The 27056-nt window shown below is 42.7% G+C and overlaps 2 protein-coding genes across 6 annotated transcripts in view; both read right to left on the reverse strand.

Annotated features, from left to right (window-relative positions):
- Positions 1–7610, reverse strand: part of LOC119033659 (striatin-like) — a 30178-nt gene extending 22568 nt beyond the window's left edge. The window contains exon 1 of one of the 2 annotated variants that reach the window (XM_037124042.1): positions 7254–7610. In XM_037124042.1, the coding sequence (XP_036979937.1) occupies positions 7254–7466 (213 nt within the window). In that variant the 5' untranslated portion in view covers positions 7467–7610. The remainder of the gene's footprint in view (positions 1–7253) is intronic. The other variant, XM_037124041.1, reaches the window with a different exon arrangement.
- A 189-nt stretch (positions 7611–7799) lies between these two features.
- heatr5b (HEAT repeat containing 5B) lies at positions 7800–27020 on the reverse strand. Of its 4 annotated transcripts, none has more exons than XM_037122689.1 (36): positions 26905–27020; positions 26206–26458; positions 25905–26116; positions 25202–25310; positions 24961–25110; positions 24374–24545; positions 24124–24281; positions 23787–24036; positions 22019–22174; positions 21420–21670; positions 21186–21297; positions 20959–21111; positions 20769–20868; positions 20571–20680; positions 20310–20473; positions 19694–19869; positions 19438–19543; positions 19129–19319; positions 18684–18843; positions 18274–18463; positions 17909–18078; positions 17674–17818; positions 17399–17578; positions 16855–17106; positions 15619–15800; positions 15432–15500; positions 14362–14541; positions 14045–14285; positions 13273–13509; positions 12234–12361; positions 11034–11178; positions 10641–10913; positions 10115–10339; positions 9878–10029; positions 9557–9770; positions 8810–9117 (listed from the first exon to the last, which is right to left on the reverse strand). In XM_037122689.1, the coding sequence occupies exons 2-36, from the start codon at positions 26329–26331 to the stop codon at positions 8810–8812; spliced, it is 6147 nt and encodes a 2048-aa protein (XP_036978584.1). In that variant the 5' UTR covers positions 26332–26458; positions 26905–27020. The 4 variants fall into 4 exon arrangements, with proteins under 4 accessions (XP_036978582.1, XP_036978584.1, XP_036978583.1 ...); XM_037122688.1 differs by having other exon boundaries at positions 23742–24036; XM_037122687.1 differs by having other exon boundaries at positions 7800–9117; positions 17674–18078.
- Positions 27021–27056: the final 36 nt, after the last annotated feature.

The raw sequence follows: 27056 nt of genomic DNA on the forward strand, positions 1-27056 counted from the left end.
ATTCAATGCTTTAATAACATTTAAAGACCCCGTTTACAGATATTACTGGCCAGTCCTGCAGATGAAATAGCTCACACATCAGATCATCTTTATCAGCGCATTTGATGCAAAAAATCATAAGAATCTGATAATGCCATGAAGAAGAGATGCTTAATAATTAGTAACATTATCTACATCCGGGGACGATGCAGATAAATTCATAGTCTCACAGTTTGATTTCATCCACTCAAATTTATGAACTGATTTGTTACTACGATGACTGATTGCTGACTGATTTCTACGTTAGATCATTTTACCCTCTTCAATGAAGCTCTGTAAGTATGAGCTCCGGTTTCACATCCAGCTGTCTCTTCACCCCCTTCAAAAGTCCTCTGTGAGAAGCCAACATACTGACTGTATACACACCTATTACAGAATCATAGGACTGGCTGTCTGGGTGCGGGTATCAAACAAACTGCTTAGCTTAATCTGCTGCTCCGTTTTGCTCCTTCTGTGCCACAGAAGCAGTGAGTTACATTGTGAAATACTGAGTATCTGTGGTTGTGGCTCGAGCTCACTCCTTCAAATGCACATCGATCCACCCTGCACAGAGTGAGGATTGCTCTGAGGGTCGGGGTGAGACAGTGAGCTGCTCAAACTGGGATTTAATAAAGATTTCTGCTCAGTTATATGGGTTGAGCTGGTCTATGTACAGTACCCATAAAACAACAGATGATCCTTGTAAGGCCATAGATTGTTCAGTCATACATATGTCTTCTCTCATCTGTAAACCTTTACTCCACCTCATCACGAGTTTCCACTTGAGCCTCATTTTACACTTTGCCGTCACACAGCTCACATCAAGTTGCCACTGCAGTGCTACCTTACAGGGGGGTGCAAACAAAGGCAGCATGTTGGGCATCTTGAGGACGAGGGTGCCGCGTCCCATGTTGCTGCATTAATATTACATAAGGCTCATGGCGCACATGCACACTCTCACATACTTGCATGCAGGCAAAGAGCTACATTTTCAACATCAGCATTTTCTCTGGCAAACAGGTCGTGTGATTGTGAGGTGTGGTCCCGGCAGAACCATGCTAAAAACGTTTACAACAGCTTCAAAGTCCAGGGAATAAAAAGGCACCTAAGAGCCAAGAAGATTTGAAATTTGAGAACATAATTTCACAAAGGCTTGCAAATTGTGGGTCTGAACAGATTTCTGGCATAATGTGATTCACATCAGTATAGTTACTTGCATACATCAGAAGAGCCAGAACCAAATAAAAGGTGGCCAGAGTTGAATCGGAAACATCAGGCTTTACGGTTGGCAACTTAAACCTCTGGGTCACTGGGGTGGTGTAGTTATATGATGCAAAAAGTGCATAGTAAAATGATTTAACTTTGGCCAATGCTGGTCAACAAAGAAAAATAAAACGTTGCACCCAGATTATTGAAATCACAGTTATTTAATATGTATACTTAATGGATTTACTGCGCTTTTCAGAATAAACTTGTCTTTTAACAGTAGATTTCTTTGAACTCGAAATACAATTCAGTGAGCTGTAAGAAACATGCCACAGCCTAGCAGAGAGTAAGGGCTCCTAGGCGGGGTATAAGTACGCTGCTGTAAAAGTAACGGGTGCGCTGGAATTATAACACAAGAGAAATTGCCAAATACAATGTAGAACAATAATCACTTTATCTTGCATTTGTATATGGTTTATGCAGATGACAAGAAAAGCTGTATCCTGTCACTACAAAAGAAAAGGCGTGAATACGAATCAACTAGCAAATTCACAAACACCCAAGTTGCCCAGTATACCTATAATCTGCATCTACATGTATACATAACATATGCAGAATTATGACAAAAAATACCTCTTACACCATTAACTTTGAAGCTGGAAAACACTGCTGTTCCATCAGAAACTGGCGAACCATGATTATTATTTTCACCATTTGGTCTAGTGAGTGAACCAATTTACAACTCTGACAAACTGACTACCTCACATTTACTGTAAAACTGGGGGAGGTCGGCAACTTTGAGGCACAAGCAGGCAGCTGTCCCTCAATCCCACGCAGACAGATGAAGGCTGTAAGTGTGAATGGAGGAAGGAGAAGGGAATTAGCAGGCCGGCACGGCAGCTTTACAGCATGGTGAAAGGCTCTGGTGTGAGTCCAACAGGGACAGTAGAGCAAAGCTCGGACGAGCAGGCTTTAATAAACAAGGGTCCCTTCAGGCTCCCTCACAGGAAACACACAAACCCTTTTAAACTACTTACAATTATCTGTACTGTGCGTGTTTGATAGACACAGCAATGACTGCTTTTGTGGTGCTTCTGGTAAGTCTTACCACAATCCGTTTGAAACATATGACTGATGATGGAGTTTAATTTGTGGTCGATACCCTGGTTATGTGACAGAGGCTGTGAACTCTTGTGTAGCATTAGTTCCTTTGTGAACTGCTATTTTTTGACAATTGTTTGTATCTGCAACAACACTGAGAGAAGAGTACATATATTGCTCGTGAGGAAGCACTTACTCTGTTTTTTTTGTACTTTCCCACTCTGTGGCACATACTGAGAGGGCAAATAAAAATAACTGCAGCTTGGGGGTGGACGTAGTTTCGCCTGAGGAATGACGGTGACACCCATTTCTGAATGCCACGGTATATGCGTATATGTGTATGTTTGTACATGGTTCAGTTCTTCTAATTGCCTCACCATTGAGCTAAATATGCCCATGGCTTCACCATTTGTAAAAGTAAACATGAGATCACAGTAATAAGTCATCCAACTGAGACAGGCTAATACTAGGCTGCTCCACAGTTCGCTGTGGTCTTCTCAGACATGGAGATAAGTAATCGAAAAGAGCGAAAAAGCACCAGCCACAAAATAATCTTGCTAATGTTAAAAGCTTCTCCTTTAGAAATACAAGCCAAACTTCTACCGAATGTAGATGAGTGGGTCCATGTTTCAGTGTGCACCCACAGAGAGCCACCTTACACCCCGAGTCACCTTCAACCTTCTCCTGGTGTCAAATTATGGCTGCTGACAGATACTTCTGGCAAGGAGATACCCTATGGAGCAGGGATTTCCCCATAACTGGAGGGCTGAGGAAGCACACTGTAGCATTGCCTGGCCTGTTCAGGGCGGAGCTCAAGTCAAAACTCTGTACTGATCAGTACAGCACGTTGATGTCAATTAAAGAAATGAAACAATATCAATAAGAAGGTATTTTTTCATATAGATAAACATTAGATTTGGTAATGGTGTGCAAATAAGTATATTATAAGTATATAAGCATCCACTGTTATGGATTACAACATAGGGCACTGACTGACCATCAGGACCACCACTGAGCATCTGTGGCATTGGTTTTTGCAGTTGGTCCTGCATTGCCGCCACTAGTTGGACATTGTCGGCAGCCCTTCATCTTACCAAGGATGTTGACTCCCCAGCAGAGCACGTCAGTGACAAAAATCACTCTGATTGGCTGTTCAGCTAAGCAAAACAGTAATGGAAAAAAAAAGATGTTGGCTGTAATCTCTGCGATGTGTTCAACTGCAGCTGTGGGCGAGACACATACAATGTGAAGCAACACAACAGTCAGCCTTTGACACTTGAGGTTCTTGGTGTATCTGAGCCCATAAATGTCTGCAAACATGAAAGGCAAAAACTAATTTTCTTCTTTGATTAAGTTTTGAAATCATTTGGACAACATAATATAAACACAATGCAGTTCCAAAGATAACTGCCACATGATTACACATGACTAACCACTCTGCCCAACTAAACACTGCTTTAAAGTCAGTGGCAGCATGCTGTGTGTACAGTGATAATTAAAAATAAATAAACTTCCCTCATGTGTGCTTCTAATCTAACTTGAAACCCACTCAAATTGGGTTCACCCACAATCCTGTTTCGGTGCCAAAATAAAGAGCTCAAATGATAAGCCATATAACTGTTCAGGCGTTCAATGAAAAATGAATCAAAGATCATTTTGATAATCGCTTAATTAAAGCTGAAACGACTGGATGGTAAATCAGATCAAAATTCATCAACAACTATTTCAATATCCATGTAATCAATTAAATTTCTGTTACTGTGACTCTGTCAATCAAATCAACAACAAAACAGGTCATTTGCTGACATTGAGAAGCAGCGTGGGGTCATGGGAGTTGTTGTCTGCTTTGTTTAACAAACATCACTGCCAATGAAAATCTATCTGATGTGACTCAGAGAACGATGTTCATGGATGAGGTCATGTATTAAAGTTTTTTTCACAATATGTTTAGTCACTTTCTCAGACTTCCCTTTTTCACTCTTTGACAGATCATGTAGTGTTTCCTCGACAGTTATAGCATCGATGATCTAAAGAGGATATAGCAGCATCGACAGGCACCAAAATAAAACGCATTGTTAGCTTCAATAAAAACTTACAGATTTCTCTTAGTTTGATAATTGTTGGAAACATCTGGGATAATGTAAGTACACAACTCAACAAAGGTCTAGGTGGAACATAGCATTACATCTTTAAATATTTTTCCTTTGTTTCTGTTTTATCACACTGTTAACTGTTGGTCAGACAAAACAAGACAATATCAGATGTCACCTTTGAAAATGTGATGGACTTTTCCTCCATTGTATGACATTTTGTAGATCAGTCAATACATCAATTAATTGTCACGTTCATTAGTGAGATAACACACTACAGGCAGACTAGAGCTGTAACCTATCTGAGCAAATCAACATGACCAAGTCAATCAATTGACTATCAATGACCATTCAACTGCAGTCTAATCATGAATGACAGCCGCCTGTGCATTGCACAGAAACGATACAGCAGCAGGAGGACGAGTCGGCCATGTACAGTACAGTTTGTGTGCTGCTCCAGAGGAGGGGAGTGGCTCTGAGCATGACCTAACAGGCTGGCTGGACGACATTCCTACAAGGCCTGGGGTTCGCCTTCCTTCCAGACAGCCAACAGAGGACACAGCTTCAACTGTCTTCCATTCATCATCTACAACACAACCGACAAGACAAAAAAATCCTGGGAAGAGCATATTCACTTCATCTTAAGGGGGTCTTCATCTGAAACTATGGATGTAACCTTTTTAAAACATGTCAGATATGATAACAAGATAAAATGTCTGTTGAGACTATGATTCAAATGCAAGTGTGGACACGATGATAAGCTAGGTGCAGTGTCGGGATCTTCCATTAAGGCTCTTTGCCACATGAACTTTTCATTATTCATGAATGTATTTATGTTGTTAAATTACTTTCTATCTTTTCTTCCTCACTATGGCCCATTCAGGAAGTTTATTCTGAGTAACTTCTATGGGGGAATGTAGTAAATATTTTCAGTATGTACAGCTAGACACATCCCTCAAGGACACAACAAGGTTACATACCATGTGGATTTTCAAAGCTTTTCAATCCTTCATCATTAGTCATCATTATTGCTTCGGTACAGTGCAGCACTGACACAGAAGGATATTAAAAGAGAGTAGAATGTCATAGTTGATATTTCATTCTTGAAACATCTATTGAGATTCAAGCTGTGTTACAGGGATTTTGGCACAACTGCGAGAAAGCCTGAAGTTGTATATAGTCCACTGCATGTCAAATTATGCTTAAGACATAGAGACACAGACACAGCCTCACATTCGGGTCAGGTGCAACAAAAACAAGAACTCAAATTGAGCGCGCACTGTTTTGCCCGCCACAAACAAACCACCCAGCAAGCCATTTAGCAACCTCACTGTGCTTTGCCGCAGTTGCTGCTGCTTCGCTGATAAGCTTGCTTCATGACAGCAGACAGGAAGCTTAATACACAGGGCCAGATGAGTCAAAACCCTACTACACTGAGCAGGGGATACGTCACCGGTCTAAAAACAATGCCAGGGTCTCCCTCTCGTCTCTTTGTTAGCTGAGGTCAGTCTGTCCATAGAGTTGCCGGCAATCAGACCCCTATAAGTCAGTGTTGGCTCTTTTATGTGTGATCTAACAACTATAGCCTCACAAATAGGTCAAAATGATGGACAGAACATATTATTTTCTACCAAATATTCATGCTAAAATCCTGGACACAAATATGGTCTGGCACATGATGTCTGAAGTCTATTTCCCAACTATAGACACTCATAGGTAAGAAGACTCGATCATGTCAGCTGACAATCAGCGTATATATCTTAAATTAGGATCAGCTGAAGCCACACACATTCCTGTGATAGGGTTTTGAATATAATACACACTATTCTTGCCAGCTGATAAAACCCAACCCAGCCCAAGTGATTAACTTCTTCACTTGAATATATACAGTAAGTTGACTCATTTTGCACTACCACGCAGTGCCATCAAACATGGGAAAAAAATTGGAAAAAATTAAACTTGATGGAGAGAAAGTTCAACTTGGACTAGAAACCACAACAAAACAAGGGTATTTAAAAGGTATTAATTTAAACATCAACCTCCTAGTCAGGTTTCTCCTTACACTGGGAAACCTACTGCCTGCACACATCTGACAAATAGCCAAATAAATGACTGGTTTGACAATGAGATAGGGGTCAGATATACTATCAAAATGGTGGACCAATAAATTAGAACAACTGAAAGCTCTGTGACCTTTTTCCAAGACAGATGCAACACAGCATTTTTGATTTTCTCTTAGGAGTGGCAGTGACATGGCAGCTTAGCTCATAATGTAAGATTCAAAAACATACATACCAACTCCACAGTCTGTTGTTTGTTATGTGCTGCCTGTCTGTCAACACAACAGCTCTCAAAAGAGCAAAATACTTCTAGTCACGTCCCCTCTACTTAATTTTTACGGGTTTAGAAATAAAATGCAATAAAGATCAAGGCGGGGTGCTATACAATTAGCTGTAAGTAGACAAGCAGACAGGTAGCGGGCTGGGTTTCTACACAATGTTTTTGCTCTTTGCTAACTAAATGTAGCTATCACTTGGTCGTATAATTCGACAAATTATCCTAAAAGCCTACACTCAAAAGCATGTCGTTCACCCCCTAATGGCAGCAAGAAAGTTTAGAGGTTTAAGTCACAGTAAATAGGTCGCAAACAGTCGTCGTGCAGTCGGGTCAGGGGGGCGCTGCAGATGCTTTAGCTCCTGAGCTAAAGCTAACATGCTAGCCTTGTAACAAGAACAATCAAACACAAACTCGACGCGAGTTACTAGAGAGGAGCAGCGCTCTGCCCCGGTCGTGCCACCGATATGTGGTCGTGTATACATAAAAGGTGGTGTTTCTCACCTGTAATTCGGCCCGCTCCACCTCCCATTGTGCCCTCTCTACTTCGAAACGGGCCCATTCGTGCTGCAGGAAGTGCAAGATCCCCGGGATACTGTACTGCGCCCTAGCCGCCTCCCCAGCGTCGCCATCAGGCAGAGGTCCTTTCCCTCCGCCGGCTAAAACAGAGTTGTTGTTGTTGTTGAAGAAGACACCGGGCCCCGCCTGTTCGTCCATGGCCGGGCTCGGTGGAGAGCTCTGCCCGCTGTCTCGCTGATTTCAGGCGCTAATACCAACGGAAGGGTAAAGACCTAACGACTGCGCTCTGTCTCCTCGGCTAGAGGGAATGAACTCACTTTCTGACAGCTAGCTGTCATTGACTGACGTCAGCACCAACGGTCACGCCCACAGCGTGTTGGCTGGGGGCGCTCGATTCGTTCATCCAGACTCCCCTTGTTTATGTTACCCGAAGGATAAAATCAGTTGAATACTCTGTTTACAGATCCAGAATCAGTATTTATTCCCCATAAGGACTGAAAAATGTCTAAGTAAATACAGAAAATAGCAAAAAGAGGTCGAAGCAACTTTATTCACATTTCAAAGAGATCAGGGTGGAACATTACATAGGGCCATTTCCACAAATCTGCCACTTAATGATGGTGGCTGAAAATCAAATTTTCATGTAGCTAAAACAAATAGATATGAATCAGATTTCATCTCTGAGCAGCACAACAATCAGCATGATATGCTGTACATAGGTAGATTAAATGATGTGCTTGTTAACAAGGTCCCCCATTTATCAGCAGACCAATCAAGTGTCTTTATTAAAATGACAATTTCTGCCTGAAACATTTTTGAAACATCAAGCTTAATGCATTTAATATTTAAAGGGTTCTAATAAAATCTAATTATGGGCTCAAAATGATGATCAAACATAAATTATCAGCTATGTTAAAGAACATGTAATAGGAATAGTTTACCGCCTAATTTAAAAGCAAAAAAAGAAAGAAAACTGAACAAAAGTATAAACACTCATCAGTAACAATCAGAAGACTCTTAGGCCATTGACTAGACCAGCTTCATTAAACAAAACTGCATTATGGGAATATTAAAGAATAAAATAACTGCCACATTCATGATGATGCAAAATCACAGAAAATGGCACAGTACAGATAACATTTGGATGGTGAGGGATGACGACCAGACAAAAACGACAAAATCAGAGAAAAAAGAACCTACTGAAAAAAGAGGTGTAAATTGTATCCCTTTATGGATGTGCATCAGGTCTGGAAATGATACATTCACACAATCAAACCTTACTACAGATTTTAAAGTGAGCTTTTTGTAAAGTGAACATTCAAAGGCTTTTCAATAATATTTACATAATCGCCTCTTTGACTTCAAGAAGAGTTCTCATCCATCAAAAACAAAGATGAGGTGTAGAATAAATAAATACACTTAAGAAACTCTAGCTGACATAGACATGACATGTGGTACCATTCTGCTGACAGAAAACAAAACAGACCAAAAAGACAACATTAAGTTAGGCTGCGAGAGTGTACAGTGCATTTTTGGAGAGTTCAGAAGAAGCTCGTCTTCAGTTTGATGGTTGGTGCAGCTTGCACAGTTGGCTGAGCTTGCCTGGCTGCAGCTTTGGCTCGGCTGCTGGCCTGGTTGGCCCGAATAGCAGATTCCAAACGGATTTTAAGCTCAGGTGCTGCACCAATTACTGTCTTGAAGGCAGCTGGGTATAGGGGGCCAATCCGCATTAAGTTCTGAAGGGCAAAATCGTGCAGGCCTTTGGAGACTTGGGGGGCAGAGGAGATGGCATTTTCATCCAAAAGGTAGGAGATGAGAGTTGGTACGAGTAGAGCCAGCAGCTGCACCCCTATTGAGCACATAAAAACAATCAAACATTAAAAACAGCTGATCACTAACAGCAAAACTAGTTACTATACTTAATATTATTACTACTTATTACAAAAACATTAAATCAATCGTTTTTACAGCACATTTTCGTCAGTGGATGCAGTTTGCATTACTACAAATAAAGAAGCATAATTGAGAATAAAACAATACAAAATGTATAAATATGAATAAATAATACAGAATATATAATGCTGTGCAGCATAATGCAGAGATCAATTGTAAAACTGACAGTAAACTAGTGCAGGAATTCTAAATTTAGCTTCTAATGCTCCCTTGCTCTGATCTCTGACAGCGCACGTTCAGAGGCACTGAGCTAAGTGACCTGCTTTAATGGAGCTAAACACTTTAATGGAACAAATACGGTACTTCAGCAGCCCATTAGGCAGAGGTATACTTACGGTTCTGCTCTTCACCCATCCCGACCAGATTCTCCAGGACCCTGATGCCCTCCTGCACAGCCTGCAGCTCGGCAGCAGTCCCTGGCCGACTGCGCTCCACTGCTTTCAGCTTCTCCACCATGAGTGGAGCCAGAGCATGGATGTAGGGAGTGGACAGGGCACGGCTGGAGTGCTGAAACACTGACAACAGCAGCTGGTAACACCGAGCCTGAACCTGTGGCAACAACAATGAAAATACTCACGTCCATTCTAATACACCTATTGATGGGGTGTTAGAATTTTGTCCAGGTGTCAGGTGTGTTTATATACATGTGTGCTTACCCAAGGATCACTGGAGTTGAGGGCATTTCGGAAGCGGTCCATGCACCCCTTCTGCAGGACGGTTACCCCAACGAGTTCATTGCTGGCAGACAGCAGGAAGAGGGTGATCGTGGTCAACATACTGACCTCATCCATGTCAGGCCTGGACTCATCTACAGACACAAACAAGCATGGATACTGTCAGGACATCATCATGTCATACTCGGTCATGCTAATATGTCAAAATACTTTGCTTACCTGGCTGTGAGTGCTCGAGTACAGATGCCAGGCTGCTCCTCACAAGGCCAGTCCACTGTGCCTGCATGCTCTCCACCCGGGCCAGAGGAGAGGTGATGATGGTCTTGATGCCCTGCAGGGCAGCTGACACGGGCAAGGGCACCAAGTTGTCAGCAGTCTTAACTGCAGTTTCCCTCAGCACCCCCGTGATTAGGAAGAGCACCGTAGGTAGGATGGTCATGCTTGCTGTAAAGGTAGATAGGGGTGTGTGAAAAAGGCCATCATTTCATTCTCTGCCCCACCATGCTAATTATATTCATACCTAATCTCTCTCTAATGCATATAAGATCATTAGCATACACAAACCTGAACAATGCAGGTCATACAGGCTATAATAATTATGAATAAAACATTGAAGTTGGAACAGAAGGTTGAAAGATTTGCATTTATATGTGTTCGTGTTTATGTGTGTGTGTGTGTGTGTGTGTGTGTGTGTGTGTGTGTGTATGTGTGTGTGTGTGTTGTTACAGTTTGCCCCAGGCCTCACCAGCAGGAGAACAGAGCGAGGGCAGTTCCGCCAGGATGGAAACTGTGTTGGCCACCAGGCGAGCGCTTTCTTCGGGTAGTCGCTGAGGCCGGAGTGGCACATGGCTGGGCGACTCCTTCACACGTGTGTTGAGCTGTGGTAAGTGGCGCACCAAGATGAACACGAGCAACTCCATGGCTGCGAACACCAGAGACTTGCCAGGGACAAGCTCCCCTGTGTCTCCTCCTTCCCCGAGGCTGGTCTGGCAGTCTTTCTCGCCTTCTTCCTCTTTGCCTGAACAAAATAACAGTGACCTTGATCACTCACATAGCCACAAAATTGAAATAAGTTAATCTAGTGTAACGTAACGTAATGTAAGCAAGGCTGAGCCTGTAGGATGTGTTAGTTCCTGACCCTTGCTGGTCCTCTGTTGCTGCAGATGGTCCTGTGCAGCCCTGATGGTCTCCTGTACAACAGCACTGACCTGGAGCTGGACAGCAGGAGGGTCCCTGGTCAGCAGCAGTCTGTGGAGCACGTTCAAGAGCTCTACTGCCAACAGCTACAAGAGAAAATAACAGCAACAGTTAAGCCACAGTGAAATACCAAACATGTATCTTATCTAATTCAACAAAAACGTTCAATTAAATTTCATGCTTTTTAGTATATAGTATTTTTTTTGCAATTAAAAGAACAGAAAATTGCTATTGACATAAGATAAAATTGCCACACACACAGAGCATGTAGACAAATGCTGTGGCCTAATTTAAGGGGCTGGACTCGCGTCATGGGGCTGGCAAAGGCCTGTCCCATTTCAATTGCTCCTCCAAATAGAGCACAGAAACACAACCTTCTTTTTTGTGGATTTGTAGAGCACACCCTATGTTTCCTTTCAGTATCCCATCAACCATTTTGTGGCAGTCAGTTGTTTAATGAAGCACTGCAGCGGTGTTTGTCGACTTGTAAAGTCAGTAAATATCACGTGGTCCTGTCGTGTTTTCCAGATATTTGCACTCAGGTGGAGATCAGTCACTAGTAAACATCACACTTTAACTAAACCACTAAAAAGGCTGCTGAAAGGTGTAAATCACAAATGCCATCCAAACAGCCACTGTTTCTTGTTTGATACTTTGTAAAAGTATGTCAACAAAGTCACCCACTGGAAGTCAGACCCTTGCAATTTACCGGAAATTACAAAACTGCTTCCAAAATAAAAACAATGAGATGATTTAATATTGTTTCCCAAAATGCAGATACAAATTGCAGCTATAGTTTTGATATTTTATCTATATTTAATCTAAAATGTTACAGAAATGTACCTATTATGAGTGGCCCAATATAAACTATTCATTCCATGAGTTTTCAGTACTTAGATAGTCTTACAAACAGATGGCAGAGATGCACCAGTACCTCATGAATGTGCCAGTACAAAATTGATGTGACACAACAGATAAACATCAGCCTCTGCCATCACTAAACATAATACTATTTGTGGATTGGCCCACAGCAGTCAGTGAGGTGATTATCAATGTAGAAAATCAATGGATAAATCAGGTTATATGTTTAAATAAGATACTTTCTTCCTTACAAATGTAATTTTTTCACTTGTGTCTTTACCTGGTCCTGTGCGATGTGGATTTTAGCACATGGAGATGCTAGCAGAGTGAACAGGGCCTGCAGGCAGGACATCACATGTTCAATGGGCTCCTCAGGCCGAGGGAAGCAAAGAAACTCTATACTGACACCTGAGAGACAGAACACAGAAATGCACTTAGGGTGTGTTCATGCTATTGTCTTTTTCTATCCGGCACCACCCTTTCACTGTTGGCAGATGCCAGGCAGATGATCCATGGCTGTAAGGTAAACAAAATAGCAGTCACTATGAAAAAGTGAAGGCATGTTAGGGTGAGGAGATCCAGAACGCTGCTGTGCACTTCATTTACAATCTTCCCAAATTCTCCCATGTGATCCCCTCCTCAATGACCTCCACTGGCTTCCTGTTGCGGCCTGCATCCAATTCAAGACGATGGTGCTGGCCTTCGAGGCCAGCAGCGGAACTGCACCCGTCTACCTCCAAACACTGGTCAGACCACATGCCCCAGCAAGAGCACTTTGCTCATCTATGTCAGCTGGCCGACTGGTAGCCCCATCGCTGAGAGCAAATAAAGCCCACTCAGCGAAGTCGCGACTATTCTCTGTTTTAGCACCTCAGTGGTGGAACGAACTCCCGACTAATGTCAGGACAGCAGAATCACTCTCCATCTTCCGCAAAAGACTCAAGACTCATTTGTTCAGACTTCCTTGACCCCACATAGCATCACACTGTCCCGACCCCCACCCCCCCACAAAAGAAAAATTGTATGCACTTGTATGTTTGTATCATTAGCACTTACGCACTTGAGTCTTTGACAAATAGCAGTTACGATCCTCAGATGAGGGCTTGTTTCTATATTTCTTTTACTCCATCTACAGCGATATGTTGTGGTTTCTCTCTTGTGACAAATGCACTTATTGTAAGTCGCTTTGGACAAAAGCATTGCAAATGTAAATTTGAGATTCCTGTTTATAATACGTCACTACAGATTATTGATGTTTTCATGAGGAATAAAAACAAGTTACATGAAAACTACACCACAAAGGATGTGCATCTCTTTACCCAACATTAGATGCATCCTGTCCTCCACTGATTCCTCAAAGGTCTTTGTGGTGACGGAGGCTCCTTGAGGGAGGGCAGGAGCCTTGGAGGGAGCTGAGGGGACGTCTTCTTTCTCTTCGTCAGCTCCAAATCCAGTGCTGCTCAGCCACAGGGCCACAGCATGCAGGACGGGTGCCCAGGAACTGCGATAGTGGAGTCTTGCTGTGTCTATAGTCTCCGGAGTATAAAACGCTCCACCTGAACACAAATAAATATTACTGCAAATTTGACTTGTGATTTTAATTGAATTTCATACATATGCACCAGATTAATTTAAGAAAACTCACAGTTAATCTTTTTTTTTTTTCCCTGAATCCTATATTCATGTGTATTTTCCCCAATGGTAAACAACTGACAAATTCAGATTGAAGTGCCTAAAAACAGAATCAACAATGTGCTGGAACAACACAACTGTTTGAAAGTAACCAAGGAGATGGTTTTTTTTAATGATTTTATGATAAACTGTCCAAATCCTATAGAAGGGTTTAAGAGTGAATGGAGTAGCTCTCTGGAGAATTAAATCCCATCTTTTATGGGACTAAACTAGGGCAAACAACTCAAAAAATATTGCCTGAAGTTGGCTATTCCAATTTCCAATCTACTATTAGAAAACACTGAAAGACTACATTGTTCTTTACACACATCCATACATATGAAGACTCAAGGCATCAATACAACCAAGAGAAAAGTAGAAAATGTGCCAATGGAAACAGAACGAGAGTCTGTCTTGTACCGTCAGGGGGAAGCTGACTGGAGAACTCAGCAGGCAGAGTGAGCAGAGCGTAGTCCCGCAGCATTGCCAGCCACAGGCGGCTCAGCGAGGGCAGCTCTGGCTGCACTAAAGTGATGAGGCTGTCGGGTGGAAGGACGTCTGAACCCATATCGTCCTCATCGTCATCCTCATCTGCATTTCTGGCTGGTTTGGCGGGCTTAGATTCTGCCTCTTTCTTGATCTTCATCGACACCACATATACCTGAGAAGACAGGGCGTTTAGTTAGATTGATTATGTTCATCATTTACACTATAACTAATATAGCCGTCACTCTCACCTCGGCCCATGCCTTCAGCACGGCCAGCTTCTCCATCGTGGTGGCACTCTCACTGTACAGCTGACTGGATGAGCCTTTCCCAGCCTGCACCTTGTCCAGCGACGACACGAGCAGGTTGTGAACTCGCCGCAGATCGTTGAGGTCACTGACTACGCCACTACCAATCCATGTACTGCACACCTGTAGGTGGTAACAAATGCTAAAATAAATCGAACAGTCACAGTACCTGCGGCCTTTCAGATGTGACTTCTCTTACGACGCTACAGAAAAACCTTCATGACATAACAAAGTGTTCAAGGTTGATTAGCTATTATATCTGCCATTGAAGTGGCTGGGGGTGTCAAAAAGCAGTTATTAATAAATAGCTCTGACGTGTTAGGGGTGTAGATGTGGAGCAGACATTTATAAGATTACATCTATCTGAGGGGAATGGGCATCCGAGAGTCAGGCAGCCAAAGGCAGGAGTCTGAGAAGTAATTGTTTTAGCACATTTTCAAATATATAATGGTGCAAATATTCTTAGCAAATTTATTGTTACACATTTTCTTATCTACACTACAATGATATTTCTCTGTAGAGCATGTCATGTGATCCTGCAGTTCAAGGTGTGAATATCTGGTTTGTTTGGTTGTTATTTGAAGTTGATTATTCTACTCTAAAAAAGAGAAACCCTTGGATGAAGCGTTCAGCCTTCAGAAAGACCAGAAATAGTCTCAGTGGGCAAAAACCCTGAGCTAGTAACACGGAGGGGAATGTAAAAGAGAAACAGGTTTTTTAAAGAATACTGCTGACAGGCATGTTTGTTATTTCCCACTGTCACTCATTCTTCACATCAGTCAAAGAGCATCAAGGCAGGAAATCTGACACCGCTGGCTTCTAAGGGGGTGATGAGTCACTGCACAGCGGTAATTAACTGTTACTGCAGTGGCATTGCTACAAAAGCCTTCAACATCATCAAAACATCTAAATATCTGTTAGTGCTATTCAATAGCAGGAATATCACAATAAAAACAGAGCTCGCTGTTCGGTGCCGATAGCATCTCAAACAAAAACTAAGCAAAGTGTCTTACCTGGCATGCCTTAGCGGTTATGTCAGACGGCGTGTCAGGTGAAAACGCAGGTCTGAGGGCAGCTCCGACCTACATGAGGACACATGATCGGTACAAAGTTAACTCCCTCAGTTTGTTTCAGATTTGCTGTGTCATTATTAATTTGGGACTTTTCCAGCATAATGCGATTTGATGTGTTCTGACTCACATTGGCCTGGTACTGTTCCAGGATAACGTGCCCCGGGAACTCGGGCTCTGGTACAGACGCAAACTTTTTAATGATGTCCTCCAGGGCCTGAAGGCCGGCCATCCTCAGCTGGTTACTGTGGTCTGTGGCTGCCATGAAGGCCATGCGGATTAGGTCAGACAAATGTAGGACCAATAGATCTCCTGGTGGAACCGAAAGGGGAGAAAAAGTAGAATTTACAACAGGTTTCTGTTCTTTTCAACACTTGCCAGTCATTGATTAATATCTGCTTTAGTAATCCTTTGATGATGGGTTGTGCGTCAGCAAGAAGCTTTAATTGTTGCCTCCTTCAAGGTCTCTGAACTTGCTTTTAAACCTCTTAGAGAGAGTGAATTGAAGATTCAATACAGATGAACATAAAAAAAAAAGTTTTAAATTTTCAGTGTGCACTCGAATAAAACCGCAAACTGACCTTGTGGCCCACTTTTAATTCAGCTTTTAGCTGAAGAGCACCTTAAAGGGATTAGTTGGCCACACCAACATGCAGAACCAATGATCCATTCAATCCTAGTCACTAAATTTGGCTTAGCGTTTCCAGAGCTGTTAAAGTCACTACACTGGGCTCTTAGTGTCTAGCCTGTAGAACGCTTCCTCATATCTGAGGCGCTTATATAAATGCTGGCTCCTCTGATACTCTCTGGCTTATTCATCTCTAGCTTTCTTCCATCTTGACATTAAACCAAGTGAATTAGCTTTATTCAGCAGGTGACCTTTGAACTGTCTTGAGGCTGCAAAAATACATAAATTACACATATTTACTAGTTCAAATCTAATTTTCGAGCAACCATAATATTCTGTGCAAACTAGACTACTACAATATTGGTTGGCAGATTATTTTCATCATTAATTAATCTGTTGATTACTCTCTATGCTATAAATTTCCAAAAATGATATAAAATGTCGAATTCAGTGTTCAGTGCCCAAGATGATGTCTTGTTTTGTCCACAACCCAAAGATAGTCAGTTTACTGTCATAGAGGAATAAGACGTGGCTGGAATCAGATCATTTCGTTCATAAATAATTGCTAAAACCAATGAATCAATCAAAGTAATCGACAAATAATTTAATAGTTGACAAGTAATCAGTTAATCGTTGCCAGTCTTATTTCAAGCACTGACAAAAAGTTACAGGTGGCATAAAACACAAATCCTTGATATGAACTCAGAGCAACTGTTCTGGCGGTGTGGTGATTGGTACCTTTGGGGTTCTTGGCTTTTGCAGAGCGGGCAGCTGCCAGGTCAAAGTGTGCTTTGTCGTTTTCACACAGCAGGATGATGCGGCATAAGCAGTCCGCAGCAAACACCCGCGTCACCCACCGCGGGGCAACAGAAGGCTTGGACTTGTCATCTTCACCCAGGCCTGTGAACATGGTGTCGTCGTCCATCTCGTCTTTTTTCTCAGAGTCTTCCTCATCCTTCTCCACCTCAAATACGACGGCTCCGCCTACATCTGGAAGAGTGGACCAACACATTCAGGATACAAGGATTGAAAAGGGCAGATTAAGTCCACCATGTAAAGTATTGTCCGCTCCAGCGTTTGTGCTTGTTTTTGCTTTACTTGACAGGAAGGACTGATACTGTGAATGCGGGCCTATAAAACTCACAAAACATATGAACTGATATTGGGCTACTGAGAACTTGAATTGTTTTCTGTGTGATACTTACTCTGTTTTCTGTCCCAGACTTAATTTCTTTAGAGACACAAAATAGTAAGGTGCCATATTTTGTGGTTTTGTGTTTACCTGTAGTTGCTGCCAAAACATCCTTACAGAGTTTCAGCCAATGTGAAAGCTTTTCCACAGCAAGAGACGACAGCATGTGGCCCAGTGTGTCATGGATGTCAGAACACAGCTTTCTATCGGTCTCCCGATCCAGCATCCCAAACAAAACACCCTCCAGACCGGTTTCTGTGATGTTCAGATCTGAACCAGGGACAAAGTCAACACAGTAAGAGTCACAGTGTCTTTCTGAGATATGTTGATTAAAGTCTCTAGTCATGTTTCTGATATATACTCACTGATTGTGGCGTCTTTGCTGTCTCCTGCTCTCTTAGCCAGGCTCATGGCATACGCACACACCTCTGCAGCTTCTCTCTGAGCGAGCTGCCTCAGGCAAGCCACAGCAGCACGCCGCAACAACAGGTGGGAGCTACACAGGTGGACCTGCATCGCACAGCACAGTAAGAAATTATGATTAAGATTAAAACGACCTATACATACCTTACTTGTAGTCTGAAACTCATGATATCTTACGCAGAGACAGGGCACTAGGCTGGACAGGTTGACGTGGCGTGGAGCGAACATGTGCAGCTGCTGCAAGCATGAGATGGCAGCTGCCTGCACGAGGGAGTCGGAGTGGTCCTGCATTATGGCGCAACCAACCAGGCAGGATGAGCGGATGGTGGAGATGGTGGCTCCATTCCCTGGCAAAGCAAACAATTAAGAGGAGAGAAAAGGAAAGACATTTTTTTTACTTCAGGAGTTTGTGCTGGGTTAAAATGGACTATAATGCCACCTGCTGGTCTGGAAATTATACAGTACATTTACACATTTTTTTAGAGAAATATGATTCAAAGGAGAGAATCACTGTTACGTAAGGAGGTTTCTACCACAATTACCCTGTAATTCTGGTCCCACAGTAGTAATAAGAGCTCCCAGGCAGCGGCCCAAACACTGGTGCACCTCTGTATGAGATGGAGGCACAGTGAGGAGCAGGGTGAGCACCAGGGACAGTGTGGGCTCCACGTAGCCTCTGTACATGGGACCACTAGAATCCACAATCAGAGCCAGAGAGTGCAGAGCCCATGTCTGACACAAAATGGAGGGAGAATATTGGAATTAGTGACATGTTACAAGAAGACATGTTACAAGATGAAAATAAAATTGGAAAAAACAGCAACACATTTAGCCCAATTTAAATGGAAAGAACAGAAAAACAGATTCAAACTCAGACTTCCACCCTCTTATTCTCAGTCAATTATGAGTGAATTTTAAAAAAAATCCGTCCTCCCTGAGTAATTCACTGTACCTGGACCTCATGAGAGGACCCATCCTGGGCCAGAGCCAACAGGATGCTGACACTGGTCTTTAAGTGCTGGCCTGAGCCAATTCCTCCAACGTATCGATGGAGACAGCCCAGAGCCAGTGAATGGCCCGTCCTTGAAACTACATCACGGGCCGACTTCAGTCTGGAAAAAAGAACAGGATGGGAGATGTGTATCACATGATTAAAGACAAGGACAGAGAGATGAGCTAGATTCAGGTCAAGATTTTGAGAACAATGAAAGACTGAAACACTTATCTTCCTGAAAAAATCCCTGAGCAACAACAACAAGATCAAACTTTAACAGATTCTAATGGTGGTGCACTGATGAAGTCACCCCTTATCTTAACAGATTAAATGACAGAATGAAGAGAAAGAAAGAAATATCAAAACAAAAAAAACACAGATGATACAGATATAAAATTCTTACTTGTCAAAGCTGGTCTGAGCCATTCTGGCAATGAAGGTCGCCTCTCCCACCACCTGAGCCATCCTGCCCAGGGCCTCTCCAGCAGCACAGCGCAGGATGGGGTTGGGATTATCCAACGCTCCCATCACAAGGGCAAGTGCTGATTTACGTACCTCCTCAGGACCCAGAGTACTCTTGTTTTCAGCCAAGCCCTTCAATAAAGAGAGAAGAAAGGATGTATTTTTCATGGTAAGTATTACCTTAATAATGACACTACTTCACTACTACAACATTACTGCCTTGAGTGGACCATAAAACAAGTTTTCTCACCTTAAGGGCACTGAGCACTGCAGTAAAGATGTTCAGCTGAACTGCCTGCTGCCGAACTCCTTTAGCCTGCTTTATGCACTCTGCAAAATGGTCAAGCATCTGCAGCCTGAATCACACACAAAATCGGGTAAAACATTACATAGAGCTTTGAAACAGTGAATAAAAACACACCTTGAACCAACAAACAAAACAAACATAGCTGGAGATTCTAAAACCATTTTTCAAAAATTCCCACGGCAACAGCTAAAAGTCGCACCTGTGTTTGAAGGAGACGTGGGGGAAAACCACACCGAACAGCGCCACTGAAGCATCGATGACTGACACACCCAAAGGGAGAGGCCCTGGGATGGCTTCGCCTACCGGGACACGCAGGTAGATGGAGGAGGGATCGTGTTCCAGAGCTCCGCTGCCTGACGCACTGTTGGGCTGCAGCTGTACAATCAGACAGTAGTATCAGTGTTGAGGTGTTATCAATGTTGGCGCTGCTGTTTCAAAGACAAACAGATCACTTTCCGTTTTCTTTTGAGTAGCATCTACGAACCACACAGGACAAAACAAGTTTATACACTCATTTAGTCATAATAATAACAATAATGGATAATAATGGGAACATGAAAGCAGACAGAAATGGAAACGTGTTCATTTTTGTGATTTTGTGAAAAAACTGTTATTATGTTATGTTACATTACAATGTGCAATCAACCTTTACTTCTAGATGATACATTAAAGCTAAAAACTTTTTTGCCAATTTAAATGTGGATAGACTATGAAACACTTTACAAAAGACAATGATTATCCAAACCAAGCACACACACATTTCCTCTTTTTGTAGAAAAAATTGTATTAGTCATATAATTGTTGATTTTGCTCACCTGATCCTCTATGGACTTGTGGTCCGTCTCCTGCAGCCAAGAACCCATGAGCACACTGTCGTCATAGTGACAGAGAGAGCGCAGAAGGGAAGTGGTGGTGTTGGCCGAGTTGTCTGTCAAAGTGAACTCTGCCACCAGCTCCCTCAGGAGGGCATTGAAGCTCCCTAAACAAGAAGATTACTGTTTTAAAAACACCTTCCATAAAGATTTTTAACCTCTGTGGGACAAGGGACAGAAAAAGCGCAGAAGTGACCTTGTTACCTTCGTAGGTCTTGGGAGGCAACAGAGCCAGGATATCGTACAACCTGAGCCTCACCATCGCTGCACTCGCTTTCAGGTGAGCACCATGGACTTTAATGATGGCAGGGACACTAACGAAAGGACAAAACATCACAATCATACATCCTGCAACAAAAAAAAACACATGCCTCTGTCTTTACTTAAAAGCATCACACTCACTGAGACATCATGGTCATGGCACATTCAATGGGAGTCATCAAACGACGGATCACATCTTCTGTAAGCAGCTCGGGACAGTGGGCCACGAAGCTACGCATGGCTGCAGACAGAAGAAACAGGAGTGAAACAGAATTACTTATGCTAAGATTAAAGGACACGTGCAGCCATATGGGGAGGCGTGCTTCTTTACCACAGAGTGCTCCAGCTCGGCCCTCCAGGGTGACCTGCCAGGTGAAAGAGTCTCCTCTGGCCTTCTCTGCCTCCAGCTCCTTCTGGGAGCGAGGGAACACGTTCCTCCACAGCAGCAGCATCTTGGGAAGGTGATACCGCACGAGGGAGGGACCTGGGCAGTGGTATAAGAGAGTGAGACAGAGATGTCGACAAATCAAAGCCAAGAGATAGGAGAGATGTACTCACCCAGAGTCATGAGGGCACCCAGCAGCAGCCATCCAGCCTGTGTGCGCTGCAGGGACAGTCGACTATTCTGAGCAGCTGTCCGCAGGAGGTCTTCAGCTATGCTCACCACCAACTACAACAAGAAAAGAGCGTTCACAATGTTTTTAATCCATATAGAGGAATCAGAGAGGCCGGTACAGAAGGTCAAGACTTAAATGACAGGGACCAGTAAGATTACATTTTGAGGATACACACCTTGCCCTTGGAGTGGGGGATACCCAGTGGACACTGGTGTACGCCTCCCAGCAGAGCAGCCATAGCGAAGCTGTAACCGCTGACAGCCTCAGGTGAACTCTTCAGGTTGTTGATTCTCTCTGCACAGCGGTCCAGCAGTGGGGTCAACTGATAGGGCAGTGCAACGGCAACGCAGCGCAAGCACCATGCAGCCGCCAAACGAGCTGCCATGCTTGGGTGCAGCAGCACTGAGGTCACTGTTTCAAGAAGGCCTGAAGAAGAGGACATGGAACAAGTTGTGAGTGAATCCAGCACAAAGTTATTCCTTTTGACTATAAACATTGAGGGTCCCATGTATAAAATTTATAACATTAATGTGGTATCAAAAAAGCTATTTGCCATTATAAGATATAGTGGAGTAATGATGTGGATGTAAGATTTATATAGGTAACCCTAAATAATACTTTACATATGTCAAATGTTAAAAAAACCCACTATACACTTGAGTCACAAAGGATGTTGTCTAAGCATATTTCACTCATCTTTGTAAACCCAGCTTGTGTTTATAGAAACATAAAATCACTGAAACAAATGTCCCATTTCGTATCTGTGTGTCTCACCTATAGAAGGCTCTTGGATGAGCGGTGAGGCTGTGGCACTCAAGCTCTGAACTAGACTGCCCAGCTCTTTTAGGGCACACACCATTACATGCTGACTAGCAGACACATCAGCTGCCCCCGCCTTGTTCTCTCCACTGATGTCATTCACGACTGCCTCTGGAAAAAACACAGAGAGGAGAGACAGGCAAACAAGATGTGTTTGTCAGAACACACCGCAAAAACATTCAAGTTTAGCAAGATCAAAAGTCCTTAAAATTATGATTATGTTTGACTAATTCAGAATGTGTGCAGCATTAATGGATGAAGTGACCTGCGCTGAAATGTAACTTTGACTGAGATTTTCCAAAAAACAAGGCACTCCTTGACAGATAAACAAGGTTATTTTTAATCTCCTGACAAGGTACATAAAAATAGACTATAATAGCCTCACTGGCTGGCCACATTAGTCCATGTAAATGCTGTCACACATCTTAAATCACATCAAGAGATAGAATCATTTACGAGATTGAGGAACACACTGCTATGCCACAAAAAAGAGCTCTGAAGATTTGTTTTTTCCACACAGAAAAGATAGTTGATAGCTGTATTAAAGGATGAATGTGCCAAAAAGGAAAACATTCAAACCTCATCTGAATTCAAGTAACTTAGCTGATTAGCCCTTCTGATGGTCAGTTATCAAGAACTTAAATCCTCAGAGCCCTAAAGAGGCAACAGTCAAAAAAGATCACATGAAAGGAAAAAGTCAACGAAATGACTTTGAGAAGAGATTTAAAGCAGCTTTTTGGACTTTGGCAGTCATGTTGTTCCATACAACTAAGGATTTGGAGAACCAACAGTAGAGAACACATATACAAGGAGATCCCACTTCAATCATGGCTCCAGGAAATGTTTTCCAAATTACTTTTAGCAGAAATAATTGTCCATTGTCTCACAGATCCAGCTGGTTGGAAAACATACAAGCAGCAAGTGTAATGAAGAGCCCAGGACACGACCTTCCATATGTTTTTTCATTTTCTATTTTAACATCAATACAAACCAAAAAACGCATTTTTGACACGTTTTTACATCAGTTCAAGGGTTGCAAAGCAAATCAGAGTAAGAATCATCCTTTGTGAATGAGATAAAGGTGATTATAAACTTGATCCATGTGTTGTTGTGAAGCAGAACAAAAATGGAAATTTGGAGGAACTGAAATCAATAAAACTAAACAATGAACAAACTCGCAAATATTTTGTCTTGTTGCTGTGGGGGGAGGGAATGGCTTGCTCTTATGATGAGTCAGTTTAGTGGCACATGCAGTTTTTCTGCTGGGGTTAGCCAGATGTCAACAGTCAGAAAGAGTTATGTTATCTGCTCCTTAGGGGACTGAAATGCAATAACAGAATGTGAATTCACAGGCAAACGGCCATGGAGGCTATGCAGTAATGCAAGCATGAGTGGTTCGAATACTGAGCTGGCAACGGATAATGTTACATGACATTATGATGCTGCTTGTGGTTAGAAAAAAATGTGGAAAAAAAATAAGATTAGAGGAGTGTGACCCAGAAGAAGCAAAGGCAGAAAGCAAGAGGCAGAGCAGAAAGAGGGAAAGCCATCTCCGCACACAGAAGAAGACCGAAATGAAAAACCATCTCCGTATGCAACACAAGCGCAAACCATGCAAGACTTTTAGAAAATGAATGAAGGGGCGAATTAAAAGTGATAATAATGGATGAGTACTTACTCTGTAATGCTCTGAACCGTGATATTTCCCCCCCATCCTCCTTACCCACAGCCCTCATTTGCTTGCTGATGGCTTGGCAGATTTCTTTGCCGGCTGCAATTTGTGCTTTCTCTCCAAGTAAGCCCCCGAGGGTGGCGCGTAGCATGAAGGAGACACAGCGGCGTGAGTACACAGCCTCAACATGGGTCTGCGTGGCCCGTGGATGAGACACTAGGTCCAAAACGTGGGACAGGAACGTGGCAAAGTTGCGCTCCAGCCACTGACCACCAAGCGTAGTCACGAACACCACATAGGCCTGGGGAGGTTGGGGGAAAGATCATGTGTTAAGACACTGAATAGGACAAGGCAGGCTGGGATTCTTATGTTCGAGGATTCACCTCACCTGTGTGACGCCCACCCGAACCTCCCTGCTGACAGAGCCTCCCCCCTTCAACATCTCCCCTCCGCTCTTCAGGAAGCCAGATCCACCGCGTAGAAAGCCTGTGGCCATTAGCTCCAGCACTTCTTCCAGAGTGGCCCGCTTCACGTTCTGACGCATCACTGAGGAAAACAGTTTCAAGATCGTGAAGAAGGGATCTATTCAACATGAAATGAGCTGAACATAAGCTACACAAATCAACTCTTTCTCCTACCAGCTGCTTGTTTGGGCATCAGGGCGGTGGCCATGACTGTTCCTAGCAGTTTGGCCACTGCCACACGAACACCATAGTTAGATCCTTCCAAGGCTTTGAAACATAATGTTGCCATGTTCTCCAGTTCTGTAGTCCACATAAAAACTGCCTCATTCTGCAGCTCCAACAGACACTGATCAGGCAAGAAGAAGAAAGATGGAGTCCTGTTAGCAAATATTTATATTATGCTTGTGCAGGGAACGTCTTTATTTTAGAAATATAGCTGAAGTATTAAAAGAATATGAAGAAGAAAAAGAAAGAAGAAAAGAAAAGAAATGCAGTCTTGACAATCCACAAAAGAGGCATTAACAAATTCAGAAAATACAAGCTACTAATTTTTGGAGCGAAGTTTGTTTTTTGGAGAAAATGTTTGAACACATTACACAAATACATCACACTATGTACTAACAGTTCTGAGCTGCATCAGAATCTGATACCACTGCAAGGAAACTTCACAAATGATAATAATGTTTAGGCTGCACCTACTAAATCTAATATACTTGTGCTTGCTCCTTCACAGCTCCTTTAGATATTTTTCTAAGACCAACCTTTGCTACTGCACAGCGTACAGCCATGGACCTGTCAGTGAGCAGAGAGCGGGCATTCTTGTAGATATCTCTGTGACATGAAGCTGCAGCACCACCCAGTCCGTTAAGCACCTTCTGCAGGCTGAGAAGGATCTCTCCTCTGCCTTGGGACTGCATCAACAAAGTAAATGTAAAAGTAGGAGGATTACTGAATAATAAATCTCTTTAGTTATCCATTATTTTGTCCTCTTAAAGGTCATACCTCTGCACTCTTTAATGCCTTCAAAAGGTTATTGATGGTGTCTGGAAAGGAGCTTCCTAGCATCCTGCCCATCTTCTCATAAAAAGCTCCAACACAGGCCACTGCAGCACTGCAGGAAAAGTTCATGTATGCATTACAGTTATAGTATATTTTATTGTTTGCAACAACAACAAATCATTAAAGAAATAAAATGGATTATCTTAAAGCGGCGATAAGTGTGGTTTTCTTTGTATTTCAGATATTTTCACATTTGTTACATACTGCAAGTCTGCTGTAAGTGACTGGCTTCTACTGATAACATGAAATCTAACCATAATAACCAGCAAGATGAGCTAGATTTAACCTCAAAGCTCCGAACATATCTTTATGTATAGGGAAAAAAAACAGTTACTTAAAGCTACCAAAAAACCCATGTTAGGACAACACTGCTGCAGCTGTTAGATTCCATTAATATCAGCAAGAAACACGGCACAGAATCTGCTCATGTAAACTTAATCCCCTCCTTTTAAATAAAATGTCAGTTCTGCAGATTAACATTTGGCTTAACTGCTGATACTGTTGAAGGTGGACCTTCAGTATATTATCGTGACTGAAAGCTGTGCTAGACAGCTTATATGTTAGTACTAATGTGTATCACATCAAACAGTGAAAGCATTCAAAAAAATAGCTGAATACACAATGCATCAATTAAACGAGATCTTACAGTTTTGTTGGCAGGTATGCAGGTGTGTCATCCTTGCTCTTGATGATCTCGTTGCATTTATCCAGAGTCTGGAAAACAGTGAAGGTGTCGCCGATGCTGTAGAGCGTAGCAAGGTTCTTGGCCAGCAGTTTTCTTGTTGGCGGTCCAGGGGCACTGCTGATCAGTCCCGTCAGCTGCTCCACCAGCTTCTTCTGCTTCTCCTTCACATCCACCTGCCATCAAATAAACTCACAATAACATAACGCTGCTTCTAAAGACACCCACCCAGAAAAGCAATGCTGAAATCGATCTGAGTAGTCACCCTATTTGCTGCCACGAGCACTTTATCCAAGAAGCGTAGCCATTCGAAGATGAAGACAGGCCTCTTTGCTTCAGTGATCTGAGCCAATGCATCTTCATTGAGCAACAGACTGTGGGCCAGCTCCATGACGAGGACCTTCAAACACGGTGCTGTACACCCTCACCTCTGCAATGATATATTAAGGGGTGTGCCTTGTCAGTAGATGTCTCTTCTCTGATATTCGTCCTTTCATCCAATTAGAACCTTTCATCACCTGGAAAGCATTATAAAAGCATCTGAGACACCAAACATCTGTGAATGATAAAGTCATAGCTGCTATGACTTTTTTTTTTGCTTGAGCGAAAGATGTTAGTAATTATTCAGTTATAGCAGCTGTCACTGCTTTAGGCGTTTTTGATTACGCGCATACATGTTGTATGAAACGTTGCGAATTAAAACGTCAAAGCTGGGAAGCGTTAATACTCTGCTGTTCTGTGTTGACAGCTGCCAGCTTCCAGCTGTTGATAGGCGAGCTGGTTAGCAAATTAAGCTAGCTAGTTCCTCTGCGGAACAAGCTAAAGTCCGGCAACATACTCTCGTCCAAAACCGAGCGTGAAGCTTTGAACCGTCATATTTTAAATAATTTAGCTGTTCCAAAACACCTCAGTAACAACACCTTCCAGAAATATGAGGTATATTTAACCAAATTGTTCATCCTACCTGTGTCTCGACAACCCTGGATGAATGACGACGAGTATCGGTGGTGTCGCATCAAACTTTGTCCGGTGTGAAACCAAGGAAATAATGTAGAGACAGTACTGTTAATTCACAAAAAAATGTTTCACATTATGTATTTTCTTTTTTCCCCAATT

This window comes from Acanthopagrus latus, chromosome 15, assembly GCF_904848185.1.
Source record: "Acanthopagrus latus isolate v.2019 chromosome 15, fAcaLat1.1, whole genome shotgun sequence".
NCBI classification, from domain to species: Eukaryota; Metazoa; Chordata; class Actinopteri; order Spariformes; family Sparidae; genus Acanthopagrus; species Acanthopagrus latus.

Excerpts from the sequence above, each read along its gene's own strand:
- heatr5b (XM_037122687.1), bottom strand. The coding sequence starts at position 26,331 with ATGGAGCTGGCCCACAGTCTGTTGCTCAATGAAGATGCATTGGCTCAG. Across the intron at positions 14,542-15,431 it reads TAACCGCTAAGGCATGCCAG|GTGTGCAGTACATGGATTGG; the intron begins GTAAGACACTTT and ends TACCACCTACAG. Across the intron at positions 10,030-10,114 it reads ACTCGAGCACTCACAGCCAG|ATGAGTCCAGGCCTGACATG; the intron begins GTAAGCAAAGTA and ends TTGTGTCTGTAG.